General features: G+C 34.1%; 1 protein-coding gene and 1 long non-coding RNA gene across 2 annotated transcripts in view; one reads left to right on the top strand and one right to left on the bottom strand.

The window, feature by feature from the left end:
* The first annotated feature begins 6,535 nt into the window (after nt 1-6,535).
* The window catches only part of LOC310739391, a 60,315-nt gene continuing 51,242 nt past the window's right edge, over nt 6,536-15,608 (top strand). Inside the window, exons 1-2 of the long non-coding RNA XR_014537370.1 lie at nt 6,536-6,564; nt 6,755-7,197. This is a non-coding gene — a long non-coding RNA (uncharacterized lncRNA). The remainder of the gene's footprint in view (nt 6,565-6,754; nt 7,198-15,608) is intronic.
* LOC310739380 (uncharacterized protein) overlaps nt 7,831-15,608 on the bottom strand; it is an 80,694-nt gene continuing 72,916 nt past the window's right edge. Inside the window, exon 5 of the mRNA XM_083565312.1 lies at nt 7,831-7,940. Coding sequence (XP_083421438.1) covers nt 7,921-7,940 — 20 coding nt within the window. The 3' untranslated portion in view covers nt 7,831-7,920. The remainder of the gene's footprint in view (nt 7,941-15,608) is intronic.

Here is a 15,608-nt window from a genome sequence, read left to right as displayed (position 1 = left end):
TTCACTGACCTCTAGCACTTTTTTTTTTCTGAAATGTACTGTCGGAATACGAAAATTTCTATTTTCATAACAATAACCATTTTTTTCAGTATTTTCTTTCACTTACTGCACTCATTTACGTTTTTTTTCATGACATTATGATTCTGAATATGAAAACTTATATGTTCACCATAACTATCATACTTTTTCTGAAAAACGTAATTTTTTTCAAAACAAATTTGTCATGTTACCATCATCATACACGTTCTGCCATTGTTAACTCTTTTTTATTAAATTATGCTGAAAAAAATTTATTTTTTAAAAAATAGTACAATTCTTGTCAAATCTTAATTTGTCTGCACCTTTTTTGTTCCTGTATTCCTTTTAAAAAAAAAAATTATTAACATTTTGAAAATGTATATTTTCATAATAACTAACCCAGCCATTAGGGGGGCACAAGCCAGTGCACTCTTAGTGCCGGTCCCAAGCCCGGGTAAATGGGGAGGGTTGCGTTAGGAAGGGCATCCAGCGTAAAACATGTGCCAAATCAAATATGCGGATCACAAATGAGAATTTCATACCGGATCGGTCGAGGCCCGGGTTAACAACGACCGCCACAGGTATCGTTAGCCGACAGGGTACCGGTGGAAATTGGGCTACTGTTGGCCGAAGGAGGAGAAGGAGAGGAGGAAGACGTCTACAGAGACGGCAGGAAAAGGAGCAGTGTAGGAGAGTAGAGGTTCGGGTTGGTACTTTAAATGTTGGTACTATGACTGGTAAAGGGAGAGAGGTAGCTGATATGATGGAGAGGAGAAAGGTAGATATGTTGTGTGTTCAGGAGACCAAGTGGAAAGGGAGTAAGGCCAGGAACATTGGAGGTGGGTTTAAACTGTTTTATCATGGTGTGGATGGTAAGAGAAATGGTGTAGGGGTGATTCTGAAGGAAGAGTACAGTAAGAGTGTAGTGGAGGTGAAGAGAGTTTCTGATAGGGTGATGATCGTGAAGGTGGAGGTTGAAGGGATGATGATAAATGTCATCAGTGCCTATGCTCCACAAGTTGGCTGTGAGATGGAGGAGAAGGAAAGATTCTGGAGTGAATTAGATGAAGTGGTAGATGGTGTACCTAGGAAAGAACGATTGGTGATTGGGGCAGACTTTAATGGGCATGTAGGTGAAGGGAACAGAGGTGATGAGGAGGTGATGGGTAGGTATGGTTTTAAGGAGAGGAATGTGGAAGGGCAGATGGTGGTAGATTTTGCTAAAAGGATGGAAATGGCAGTGGTGAACACGTATTTTAAGAAGAAGGAGGATCATAGGGTGACGTATAAGAGTGGAGGAAGGTGCACACAGGTGGATTATGTTCTGTGTAGGAGATGCAACCTGAAGGAGATTGGAGACTGTAGGTGTTGGCGGGGGACAGTGTAGCTAGACAGCATCGGATGGTGGTCTGTAGGATGGTTTTGGAGGCGAAGAAGAAGAGGAGGAAAGTAAGGATTGAAAGAAGAATAAGATGGTGGAAACTGAAGGAGGAAGAGTGTAGTGTGAGGTTCAGGGAAGAGGTCAGACAGGGGCTTGGTGGTGGTGAAGAGGTGCCGGATGATTGGGCAACTACTGCAGGAGTGATGAGGGAGGCAGCTAGAAAAGTACTTGGTGTGACATCTGGAAATAGAAAGCAAGACAAGGAGACGTGGTGGTGGAATGAGGAAGTGCAGGAGAGCATTAGGGGAAAGAGGTTGGCAAAACAGAAGTGGGATCGACAGAGTGATGAGAAAAGTAGGCAGGAGTACAAGGAGATGCGGCAGCGGGTAAAAAGGGATGTGGCGAAAGCCAAGGAAAAGGCACATGAGGAGCTGTATAAGAGGTTGGACACTAAGGAAGGAGAAAAGGATTTATACCGATTGGCCAGGCAGAGGGACCGAGCTGGGAAGGATGTACTGCAAGTTAGAGCAATAAAGGATGGAGAGGGAAATGTGTTGACTAATGAGGAGAGTGTGTTGAGAAGATGGAGGGAGTATTTTGAGCAGCTGATGAATGAGGAAAATCAGAGAGAGAGAAGGTTGGAGGATGTGGAGTTGGTGAAGCAGGATGTAGATAGGATTAGTAAGGTGGAAGTGAGAGCAGCGATTAAGAGGATGAAGAATGGAAAGTCGGTTGGACCAGATGACATACCGGTAGAAGCGTGGAGATGTTTAGGAGAGATGGCAGTGGAGTTTTTAACCAGATTGTTTAACAGGATTCTGGAAGGGGAGAGGATGCCTGAGGAATGGAGAAGGAGTGTGTCTTTAAGCATAAGGGAGATGTGCAGACCTGCAGTAACTACAGGGGAATTAAGTTGATCAGTCACACCATAAAGTTATGGAAAGAGTAGTGGAAGCCAGGCTGAGAGAAGAGGTGACCATCTGTGAGCAACAGTATGGTTTCATGCCGAGGAAGAGCACAACAGATGCCTTATTTGCTTTGAGGATGTTGATGGAGAAGTATAGAGAAGGACAGAAGGAGCTGCATTGTGTATTTGTAGATTTAGAGAAAGCGTACGACAGGGTGCCGAGAGAGGAGTTGTGGTATTGTATGAGGAAGTCAGGTGTGTCAGAGAAGTATGTGAGGGTGGTGCAGGACATGTATGAGGACAGTGTGACGGCAGTAAAGTGTGCAGTAGGTACGACAGACTGGTTCAGGGTGAAGGTTGGACTGCATCAAGGATCGGCCCTGAGCCCTTTCCTGTTTGCAGTGGTGATGGACAGGTTGACGGACGAGGTCAGACAGGAGTCTCCCTGGACTATGATGTTTGCAGATGATATTGTGATTTGTGGTGAGAGTAGAGAACAGGTTGAGAAGAGCCTGGAGAGGTGGAGATATGCGCTTGAGAGAAGGGGAATGAAAGTCAGTAGGAGTAAGACAGAGTACATGTGTGTAAATGAGAGGGAGGGCAGTGGAGTGATGCAGTTGCAGGGAGAAGAGGTGGAGAAGGTGGAGGAGTTCAGGTACCTGGGGTCAACAGTGCAAAGTAATGGAGAGTGTGTTAGAGAAGTAAAGAAAAGAGTGCAGGCAGGGTGGAGTGGGTGGAGAAGAGTGACAGGAGTGATTTGTGATAGTAGGGTATCTGCAAGAATAAAAGGGAAAGTTTATAGGACTGTGGTGAGACCTGCGATGTTGTATGGATTAGAGACAGTGGCATTGAGTAAAAGACAGGAAGTGGAGCTGGAGGTAGCAGAGCTGAAGATGTTAAGGTTTTCGTTGGGAGTGACGAGGATGGACAAGATTAGAAATGAGTTTATTAGAGGGACAGCACATGTGGGATGTTTTGGTGACAAGGTGAGGGAGGCGAGATTGAGATGGTTTGGACATGTGCAGAGAAGGGACATGAATTATATTGGTAGAAAAATGCTGAAGATGGAGCCACCAGGTAGGAGGAAAAGAGGAAGGCCAAGGAGGAGGTTCATGGATGTGGAGAGGGAAGACATGCAGGTAGATGGTGTGAAAGAGGCAGATGTAGAGGACAGGGTGGTATGGAGACGGATGATCCGCTGTGGCGACCCCTAATGGGAGCAGCCGAAAGAAGAAGAAGAAGATATTTTCATAATAACTATTCTACTTTTTATAAGAAGAAAGCCATCAATTTTACAAAACATGATTTCTCATGTAATTTATTGTATTTTTTTTGTTGCCTTTTGTAACAGTTATTTATTAAATTATGCAAATTAATATAAAAATTCATATTTTCATAATTACTTGGATTTTGCATGGGGAAAAAAATCCATGCTTTTGACAAAACTTGATTTTCACTGTAATGTTTTTTCTCCTTATTCCGCTTTTTACCCGTTTTTAATTAAATTATGCTTATGAATATGAGAATACATTTTTTCCCAAGAAATAAATATGTTAAAAGTATGAAATGTCATATTTCTGTCAAAACACGATTTGGCATGTGACATATTTTAGTTTTTTTGAGTACATATTGTACTATGTAATGGATATTATTAATATAAAAATAAAAAAATATATATATTAAAATAATTTATAAAATTAATTTAAAAAATTGATATATTTTTTATATATTTCTATTAACAATATATGTTAGTTTTTCTAAAGCCAAACAATGAGACAGGTCTTGTAACCATTGTTTAAAATGAGGGCCTTCTGTATTTTTCAAATGACGACCTAATACAAGTTTTGCTTGTACTAAACAGAATATCAAAATCTTCTTATTAGAGCTAGTAAAGGTGCACGTTGCAGGGAAAATATTTCGTATACAGAGTTTAGGACAATTGGAAACATTTTGTTTCAACACCAGGGATAAAATATCTAAAACTTTTTTCCAAAAACATTTAACTTGGAGGCATTTCCATAAACAGTGATATAAAGTTGCATTCTCTAAATAACATTTTATACATTAACTGGGAATGTTGGGATTTAATTTGTGTAGCAATTTAGGAGTGATGAAAAACTCTCATAATCCATTTATATTGCAGAAGCTTGAATCTCGTATTAATTGTCTGTTTGGGCCTTTAGACAGATAGGCCTCTCATTGCACTTAGTGGAGATTAGTCTATAAAGCATAGAAATTTGCCTACCCCTATTAAAGTTGTCTAAAGTAACTTTTTCTAAAGGGGATAGATAGATAGATAGATAGATAGATAGATAGATAGATAGATAGATAGATAGATAGATAGATAGATAGATAGATAGATAGATAGATAGATAGATAGATAGATAGATAGACAGACAGACAGACAGACAGACAGACAGACAGACAGACAGACAGACAGACAGACAGACAGACAGACAGATAGATAGATAGATAGATAGATAGATAGAACTTTATTGTCATTGCATTGTACAGGTACACAGCAACGAAATGCAGTTTGGCCAGGACCAGGAGTGCAAAATGTAGCAATTGTGCAAAAGTGCAGATATATATGTTGCATATTTACAGCAAGTGATTATATATGTAAGCATATGTACAGTGAATAAATATAAAGGCTATAACAGTGCAGAGATGTGTGGACATCATTAAAAGTACAGAAATGGTAAAGTGCAGAATTTCAGAAGTGAAAGGTTACAAGATTATGGCTTTTAAGAAATGTGCAAGCTGAATAAACAGTCTACTATATATATATATATATATATATATATATATATATATATATATATATATATATATATATATATATATATATATATATATATATATATACACACACATACACACACACACACACGTTATATACACATACATGATTGTGAAATAGTGGGCAGAATGTACAGTAGGGATATAAAAATACGTAGCGATAAAATATAGTGCAGATGTAATGAGGAGTAGAAAATATATACTATGTAATATGTACATGTATAGTACAGAGGTTATATGCAGTGTTTTGTTTTGTGTTTGTTTTGTAGTGATCTAGCGGTGTAGTGTAGCGTTCAGTAGTGTGATGGTGGATGGAAAAGATCTTTTCCTGAACCTGCTGTTTCTGGTGCGTAAGTTATCTACTTCTTGATGGAAGGAGGTTAAACAGTTTGAGACTGGGATGAAAAGAGTCCTTGATAATGTTGTGAGCTCTGCGCAGACATCTGCTCTGATGAAGGCGTTCAATGGCAGATATTTGGGTGCCAGTGATGCATTGGGCGGTTTTGACCACCCTTTGCAGGGCTTTACGTTTACACACAGTGGAGCCTACGTACCATACAGTGATGGAGTTGGTCTGGATGCTCTCAATGATGCAGCGGTAAAAACTCTTTGAAATCCCTGGGGACAGATGAGCATTCTTGAGACTTCTCAAGAAGTACAGGCATTGTTGTGTTTTTTTAACCAGGGCTGAAGTGTTCTGCTGCCATGACAGATCCTCAGAGATGTGAACTCCCAGGAACTTGAAGCTGGAGACTCGCTCTACCTCAGTTCCCTTGATGTTGACTGTCTCCTGCTGTTGGATTTCCGAAAGTCCACAATGAGCTCTTTAGTCTTTGTGGTATTGAGGGTCAGGTTGTTGTTGGCACCCCATGCTGTCAGATTTTGGATCTCTTCCCTGTAGGCCGATTCGGCGTTGTTGCCGATCTGACCGGTAGTGTCATCTGCATACTTGATGAAGATGTTGGAGTTATACAGAGGAGCACAATCGTGGGTGAACAGGGAGTAGAGTAGTGGGCTCAGAACACAGCCCTGCGGGATGCCAAGTCAAGAAGCTTTTATTGTCATTTCAACCATATATAGCTGATGCAGTACACAGTGAAATCAAACAACGTTCCTCCAAAACCCAGGTGCTACATAAAACAACATAAAACAACAATCACAGAAACAGAAAAACACAGGGCCAAGAACAAGTGAAAAGATCCTTGCCACATAAAGTGCATGTTTGCAACTGGTGCAAACAGTGCAAAAGACAACACAGAATTGTGCAATTTAACAATAGCAGCAATCAAAATAAAGTGAACAGTGGCAGAAAGATGTGGACAGAATATTGTGCAAAAGAACAAATCCCGTGCAAAAACAGCATGTAAACATTTTGTGGTAATGATTAGTGTAAGTGGTACTGAATGATGGGTATGCAAAGTGTATGATGTGTGTTGAGTCCGGTTTGTACAGATCAGTCACACAAAGTGAGTATGAGTGTGTGTTGAGTCTGGTTTGTGCAGATCAGTCACACAGTTGTATGCATGTGTGTGTGTGTGTGTGTGTGTGTGTGTGTGTGTGTGTGTGTGTGTGTGTGTGTGTGTGTGTGTGTGTGTAGGTGTGTGTGTGTGTGTGTGTGTGTGTGTGTGTGTAGGTGTGTGTGTGAGAGGGAGTTCAGTTCAGATGTTTGTTGAGAAGCCTGATGGCTTGAGGAAAGAAACTGTTACACAGTCTGGATGTGGCAGCCCGAATGCTTTGGAACCGCTTCCCTGATGGCAGGAGAGTGAAAAGTGTGTGTGACGGGTGTGTGGGGTCGTCCACAATGCTGTTTGCTTTGTGGATGCAGCTTGTGGTGTAAATGTCCATGATAGAGGGGAGAGAGACTCCGATGATCTGTTTAGCCGTCCTCACTATCCTCTGTAGGGTCTTGCGATCTGAGACTGTGCAGTTCCCAAACCAAGCAGTGATGCAGCTGCTCATGATGCTCTCAATGGTCCCTCTGTAGAACATGGTCAGGATGGGGGGAGGGAGATGAGTTTTCCTCAGCCTTCTCAGGAAGTAGAGACGCTGCTGGGCTTTTTTGGTGATGGAGCTGGTGTTGAGTGACCAGGTGAGATTATCCGCCAGATGAACACTAAGGAATTTGGTACTCTTGATGATCTCCACTGAGGATCCATCGATGATCAGTGGAGGATAGTCACTCTGTGTTCTCCTGAAGACAACAAACATCTCTTTAGTTTTAGCCAGTGTTCAGAATGAGGGTTAGTCCAGAATCCATCGGCAAGTGGAGGTGCAGATACCCAGGTCAATAAGCTTAGTGATCAGTACAGTGGAGAGGACTGTATTGAACGCAGAGCTAAAGTCAATAAACAACATTCTGATGCAGGTGTTGCTTTTATCTAGGTGGGTGAGGGCTGACTTAAGGGCTGTGGAAACTGCGTCCTCTGTTGACCTGTTCGGGCGATAGACAAACTGGCATCCACTCTGCTAAATGCCGAATAGATGCCCGTTGTTAAGAGTGAAAGTGTAAGCTGTAGAAGAGTCAGTGGTTGAGCTGAAATGTCCTGTGCGTTGATCGAAACAAGAAAAAAAGCGATTGAGTTCGTCCGGGTGGAAGCCACTGCTGGTTGGTTGAACTGTACGTTTGTAGTCTGTGATGGTCTGGATGCGTTTCCACATGCGTCTGGGGTCAGATTTGTGGAAGTGCTCTTCTATTTGTAGTTTGATTATGAGTTTTGCTCTCCCTCTTTTCAGGTTGGCCCTGGCTCTATTGTAGTTCTCTACGTTGGCAGATTTGAAGGCAGCATCTCTTGCTTTCAACAGGAGACGGACTTCAGAGTTCATCCACGGCTTCTGATTAGGTAGTGATATTGTCAATGCACGTGTTGATATGGTCCAAAAGAGATGAAGTGTAAATGTCTATGTTCGTGTGAGAATCCAGTGTGACCTGTGAGGCAAACATGTTCCAGTCAGTATCCTGAAACTGTTGCTGTAGAGAAGAAATGGCCCCCCCTGGGCATACTTTTACTGTCCTCATAGCTGGTTTCACCCGTTTGATCAGTGGTGTGTATTTAGGTAGCATGAACAAAGAGAGGTGCTCAAACTGACCCAAGTGGGGGATGGGAATGGCCATGTATGCCCCAAGTATGTTTGTGTACACCTGGTCCAGTAAAATTTTGGATAAACAGATCTCAGGTTCATTCATTCATTCATTCATCTTCTCCCGATTATCCGGAAGATCCGTAAGATCTCAACTCAGGTTGGAGTGGTTGAAATCTCCAGCAACAACGATAGACTGCTGTTTGCTGATAGCTGCATGCAGTTCCTCCATAGCTAGTTTAGCATTAGCATCCGGCGGAATTCACACCGCAGTCACAACAATGGCTGAGAATTCTCTCAGTAAATAAAAGGGTCTGCACTTAATCATCAAATACTCTAAATGAACAGAGCAATGACTTTCAGTAACAGTAGAGTCCGTGCACCATGACTTGTTAACATAAATGCACAGACCGCCACCTCTACGTTTACCAGAGTCCTCTGCCGTCCTGTCCGCCCGAAAAACACTGCGACCCCCGAGCCCAGTGGCGCTGAGAAGAATTTTGTCGTTGAGCCATGTTTCAGTAAAATCATGACATTACATTTCTTAATCCGCTTGTGTGATTTTATCCGGAGCAGCATCCATTTTGTTTGCGAAAGACCGTACATTGGCAAGGAAGATGCTTGAAATCGATGGTTGATGTGGGTTTAGCCTTAGCCTAGCCCTGATGCCGCCTTGCATCCTCCTCCTTTGTTTACGGTCTCGCCGGATCAGCGGTCCGCGGTGTTCGGGCGATTTCCCGAGGGAGTTCAAAGTTTGTTGATTGCCCATATCTGTAGTTGTGGCCGATGTCTAATAATGCTTGTCAGCTGTATGAGATGTGAGCAAGCCTGTTCTGAGTGAATAAACTTGCTGTTGATGGAGAAATTGCTACTAAATCGCAAAATCTGGAGAGACGCTGGGCCTCGCGTTGTGCACGTGGCGCCATCTTGGTCGCCGATCCGGCAATAAAGAGGAATGATGTTGTATCTTTTTAATAAAATTCCTAATTTAAAGATATTTTTTTTTAAAAATGTGTTTTAGGTAGATCAAACTTTTATTTAGTAATGAAAATACACTTAATTTCCAGGAATTCATTCATTCATTCATTCATTTTCTCCCGCTTATCCGTAATTCGGGTCGCGGGGGCAGCAGTCTAAGCAGGCATACCCCGCCTTCGACTGCTGCCCAATCCTCACAGCACCGTCCCTTACGGTCCCTCCTGCAGGTGGTGAGCCCACAGGAAGTTTTCCAGGAATTAAAATTATTATTATTTTTTTTTTATTAAAAATAATTTGAGTATTCCAATTGTCTTGAAATTATGACAATTGATGACCATTTTTGTTTAAAAATTTTTTTTTTATACAAGATTTTTATGAAAAGTTATTTTTTATCAAAATGTGATATTTTATGTCAGTATTTTTGTTCACTTGCTGCACCCTTTTACATTTTTTTTTTCTGAAATTATGATTCTGAATATGAAAACTCATTTTCAATATAACTATCATACATTTTATGAAAACAAAAATTTTTTTTTAAAACAAATTTGTCATCACCATCATTGTTTACTTTTTGCCCTTTTTACTGTTTTTATGAAATTATGTTTAAATATTCATAATATCTATTATGTATATATTATTAGTATGAAAAAAGTGAAATTCTCATTAAACCTAAAATTTGTTTTCGCCTTTGTTACCGTTTTTAATAAGATTTTGCTTATGAGTATAAAAAATTATATTTTCCCAATAACTATATAAAAAACGGTTATTCATAAAAAAACTATTTTGACAAAACATGACTTGTCATGTAACGATTTTATTTGTCATTCACTTAGTGCACTTTTAAGCCGTTATTCATGAAACTATGCTAATAAACATAAAAATTTATATTTTCCTAACACTATCATATTTTTTAATGAAAAGCCATATTTTTGCCAAAACTTGATCTGTCATATAACTTTTTTTGTTCTTTTATTCCACGTTATAACGGTTTGTAATACAATTGTGCTTATGAATATGAAAAATCATCTTTTTAAAAACATGTTTTGTAGTGTCCCTTTTTTTTTTATTTTTGTTCACTTATTGCCATTTTTAAATGGTTGTTCATCAAATTATGATAATAAATATGACCAAATATTTTCATCACAACTATTACATTTTTATAACAAAAGTAATATATTTGCAAATATAAATTAATATGAAAATTCATAATTTCATAATAACCAGAATTTCTGTCATAAAAACATCATATTTGGTCAAAACATGATTTGTCATGTCACCTTTTAGTTTTTGTTTACTACCATTTAACAGTTATTCATTAACTTGTGCGAATTAATATAAACATTAATATATTCATAATAGCTATCATTTATCACATGTAATTATAAAGTGAAAATTATTTTTATGAAATTATGAAGATGAATATGGAAATTATTTTCAAAATATCATTTTTGTTGAGAATACAAATCATATTTTCGATAAAACATTGATTTGTGTTATTCTTCTTATTCCACTTTTTAACAGATTTTAATGAAATTATGATTATAAAAAAAATCATATTTTCGATAAAACTTGATTTGTCATTTATTTGTTTTATTCCCCTTATTTCACTTTTTAACAGATTGAAGATTGAAGATTGAAGATAAGACAGATTGCTTATGAAATGAAAATTCATATATTCGTAACGTTTTTATGAAAGACTCATATTTTTATGAAATAATGCTTATGAGTAAAAAATTCATAATTTCACAATAACTTTGTCATGTCATGTTTTATCGACTTTTTACACATTTTAAAATTTTTCTCTGTAATGTATGATTATGAATATGAACATTAATATTCTCATCGCAACTATTAAATTTTTATAACAAAAGTCATATATTTGCCAATATAAAATAATTTGAAAATTCATAATTTCATAATAACTAAAATTTCTTTCATGAAAAACATATTTTCTCAAAACATGATTTGTCATGTTTTAGTTTTTGTTCACTACCTTTTAACAGTTATTCATTAAATTTAGCGAATTATTATAAAAACATTTATATTCATAATAGCTATCATTTATCATATGTAATTATAAAGTTAAAATAATTTTTTATGTAATTATGAGGATTAAAATGAAAATCTTTTTCAAAATATCATTTTTGTTGAGAATACAGATAATTTTTTCGATAAAACATTGATTTGTGATATTCCACTTTTTAACAGATTTTTATGAAATTATGATTATGAATACAAAAATTTATATTTCCCCAATAGATGTGTTTTTGGTGAAAAAAGTAATATTTCTGTCAAAAAATGATTTGGCATGTAACACATTTAGTTTTTCCGTTTATGTATTGCACTTTGTAACCTTTTTTTTCCATGAAATTTTGGTTATGAAATGAAAATTCATATATTTGTAACATTTTTATGAAAGACTCATTTTTTTTTAATTTAATAATGCTTATGAGTATGAAAATTCATAATTTTATAATAACTTTGTCATGTCATGTTTCATTGACATTTTACACATTTTATCTTTTTTTCTGAATTGTATATTTGCAATATGAAAATTCATATTATTATTATAACTATGTTCTAAAAAAAATTTTTATAGCATTATTTTTGTAAACCTATTGCATCAGTTTACATTTTTTCATGAAATTTTGCTTATGAAAATGAAAATTCATGTATTTATTATTTATTCTTATGAAAGACATTTTTTTCTTGAACTATGATACTTTTTGTAAAACAAAGCCATCATTTTGTAAAAAAAAAAAAAAAATGGTTTCTCATGTCAATTTCCTTTTGTTTTTTCATTCACTTATTGCCTTTTTTTAATGGTTATTTATTATATTATGACAATTGATATAGAAATTCATATTTTCATAACTATCATTTTTGTATGAAAAAAAATCATAATTTCAAACAATGATTTATAAAAAGTAATGTTTTTAACAAAACTTGATTTTTAATGATTGACTTGATTTTTAAAACCTAATTTTTTCCCAGACTTTTTAATGGTTTTTCATAAAATTATGCTTATGCAAATAAAAATTCATATATTTTTATATTAAAAAAACGTATATTTTTGTCAAAACTTTGTCATCATGTCATGTTTCTAAAATGTTGCTATTATATATGAAAACTTTTATTTTTATAATATCAGATTTTCAAGAAAAGTTATATTTGTCAAAATTAAATTTTTCATGACAATATTTTTGTTCACTTACTGCACCTTTTTACGTTTTTTTTTCTGAACTTTTGATTCTGAATATGAAAACTGATATTTTCAATATAACTATCATACCTTTTATGAAAAACTTAATTTTTTTTAAATACATAATTATGTTAAAAATATCATAATATAATGTCATAATATCTATTATATTATTATTATTATTATTAATATTATTATGAAAGAGTGAAATTGTTGTTAAAACCTGATTTGTCATCAACTTTTTCATTTCTATAACATTTTGCTTATTAGTATAAAAATTTATATTTTCCCAATAACTATGCTACTTTTCTGAGGAAAAAGACCTATTGTTTAAAACATGATTTCTCATGTAAATTTTCATGTTCAGTTTTTGTTCATATATTGCCCTTTGTAACGGTTATTCGTGTAATTATGCTAACTAATATACAAATTTATATTTTCATCAATACATTTATTTATTTATAACAAAAGTCTCATTTTGTTTTTACTTTTTTCTTTTTTTACTTTTTAACATTCTTTAATGAAAATATGCTTATAAATAAGAAATTCATGAATGCATTTTTTTTCGGTAACTTATTGCTGTTTTAAAAGGTTGTTTATTAAATTATTATTTTTATTATCATATTTTTATGAAAAAGATATTTTTGTCAAAACATGCTTGGTATTTCATATCATTTGTCGTGTCACCTTTTTTCGTTCCATTATTCCACCTTTTAACGGGTTTGTAAAAAATTATGCAAATTAAAAAATTAAAAAATATATAATTTTTGTCAAACATGGTCATAACAAATTTTTCATTTTTCGCCTGCGTTTTGCACTTTTTTGACGGGTTTAAATGAAATTGTACAAATTAAAATCTTAACAACTATCATGTTTTTTTAATAAAGGAATTAATTTTTTTCATAACATGAATTGTCTTGTCACCTTTTCGTTTTTCCTTTGCTTATTGAACTTATTAGTGGCTTTTCATTAAATTATGATTATAAACAATAATATATTTATACTTTTAATGTTTATTACAAATGTTTTTTCAAAACTTGGTCATGTCACCGTTTTTGATTCTTTATTTAACTTTTTAACAGTTATTAATTAAATTATGATAATTAATATAATCATTTTTAAATAACTATCATATTGTTTATTAAAAAAGGTCATATTTATAAAACAATTTGTCATATCAATTTTTTGTTTGTCATTTCCATATTATAACAGTTTTTCATAGAATTATGATTATGAAAAAGAAAATTGATATTTTCGTAATGACTATCATATATTTAAGATCACTCCAATTTTGTCAAAAATTGATTTGCTATGTCGCCTTGTTTGTTCCCTTATTCCACTTTTTAACGGTTTCAGTTGAAATTTTTTTTTTTATGAATTATGCATATTAATATAAAAATTCAATGTTTTATAATAACAATTAATTGTTTATGTTAAAAGACATAGTCCTGTCAGACCATTTTTTGTCATGCCACCATTTCGTCTTTTGATCATTTATTGCACCGTTTTACATAAAATTATGCTAATTAATATAAAAAGTCATATTTTCTAAATAACTATCATACTTTACTTAAATACAGTGATCTTATTTACAAAACAAAATTTGCCATGTTACTTTTAAGTTATTTCGTTTATTTATTGCCATTAAATACAGTTATTGGTGAAATTATTTAATTTATAAAAGCCATATTTTCATAATAACTGTGATATTGTTAAGATAAAAAAGTAATATTTTTGTCAAAACGCATTCATTACAGCACATACACGGCTTGGCCAACCATGTGGTGTTGAGAGTTTTTTTTATGAATTATGACTTTTTACAACTGATTTGTTCATGTTTGACACTTTTTCATCAAACTATGATTATGAATATGAAAATTAATATTTTCATAATAATCATATTTTTACGGAATAAAAAGTGCTATTTTTGTCAAAACATGATTTATTATGTCCTATCTCATCATAAACATGTAAAAACATTGTGGTGAAGTGCATGCGATATGTGTAAATATAACATGGTTCGAAAAACCGTTTTCCTTTCGTCCTGCGAGGCTGAGACTTGCTGAATCGCATTTTCAGCTCATAGGGAAGCTCATTCATTACAGCACATACACGACTTGGCCAAACATGTGGTGTTGATATGTTTTTGATGAAATATGACTTTCTACAACAGATTTATTCAGCACATACACGGCTTCGCCAAAACTATTATTTTTGTATGAAAAACTCAGTCAAAACATGATTCATGAAAAGTCATGTTTTTGACAAAACTTGATTGTAATGTCGTTATTTTCCCTTATTCCACTTTTTAACGGATTCTAATTGAATTATGGCTATGTATATTAAAATTCATTATTTATAAATAATAAAAATGTTTATATATCTGTCAAAACATTAGGTGGCATGTTACATTTTCAGTTTTTTTGTTTACGCATTGTACTTTTTACAGTTTTTTATAAAATTTTCTTATTAATATTATTTTTATTAATTCTCTGTCATGTCACGTTTCATTGACTGAAAGGTACCTTCGAAATAAGATTATTATATCATGTCAGTATTTTCGTTAACTTATAGCACCATTTTACATTTTTTTCATCAAATTATGCTTATGAATATATTCATATTTTCACAACAGCTATAATATCTTGTATAAATTAAACGTAATTTATCTCAAAACAAATTTGTTGTTACCATTATCATTCACATTTTGCAATTGTAACTGGTTTTTAATGAAATTATGCTTAAAAATTCATATTTTCATATTATTATATTTTTATGAAAAAAACATTTTTTTGTTCCATTGTTCCACTTTTAATGGTTTGTAATACATTTTGCTGAATAAGTCAATGTCAAAACATGATTTATGAAAAGTCATGTTTTTGACAAAACTTGATTGTTTAATGTTATGTTTTTTCCCCTTATTTCACTTTTTAACAGTTTATAATGAGATTATGCTTATGAATATGAAAATTAATATTTTCCCAATAGATGAAAAAATATGAAAATTTATGAAATTTTATATTTCTGTCAAAACATGATTTGGCATGTAACATTTTTAGTTTTTTTGTTCACTTATTGCCTTTTGTTAAGGTTGTTCATTAAATTATGCAACTTAATATAAAAAATCATTTTAATAATTATATTTTTGTATGCAAAAAGTCATGTTTTTCACAAAACTTGATTTTTAATATTCTCTATTTTCTACTTATTTCACTTTTTAACGTTTTTTAAAATGAAATTAT

This window comes from Silurus aristotelis (assembly GCF_946808225.1).
Source record: "Silurus aristotelis genome assembly, chromosome: 16".
Taxonomy (NCBI): domain Eukaryota; kingdom Metazoa; phylum Chordata; class Actinopteri; order Siluriformes; family Siluridae; genus Silurus; species Silurus aristotelis.
The sequence above is the reverse complement of the archived record's forward strand: the minus strand, read 5'-3'. Positions and strand labels throughout refer to the sequence as shown.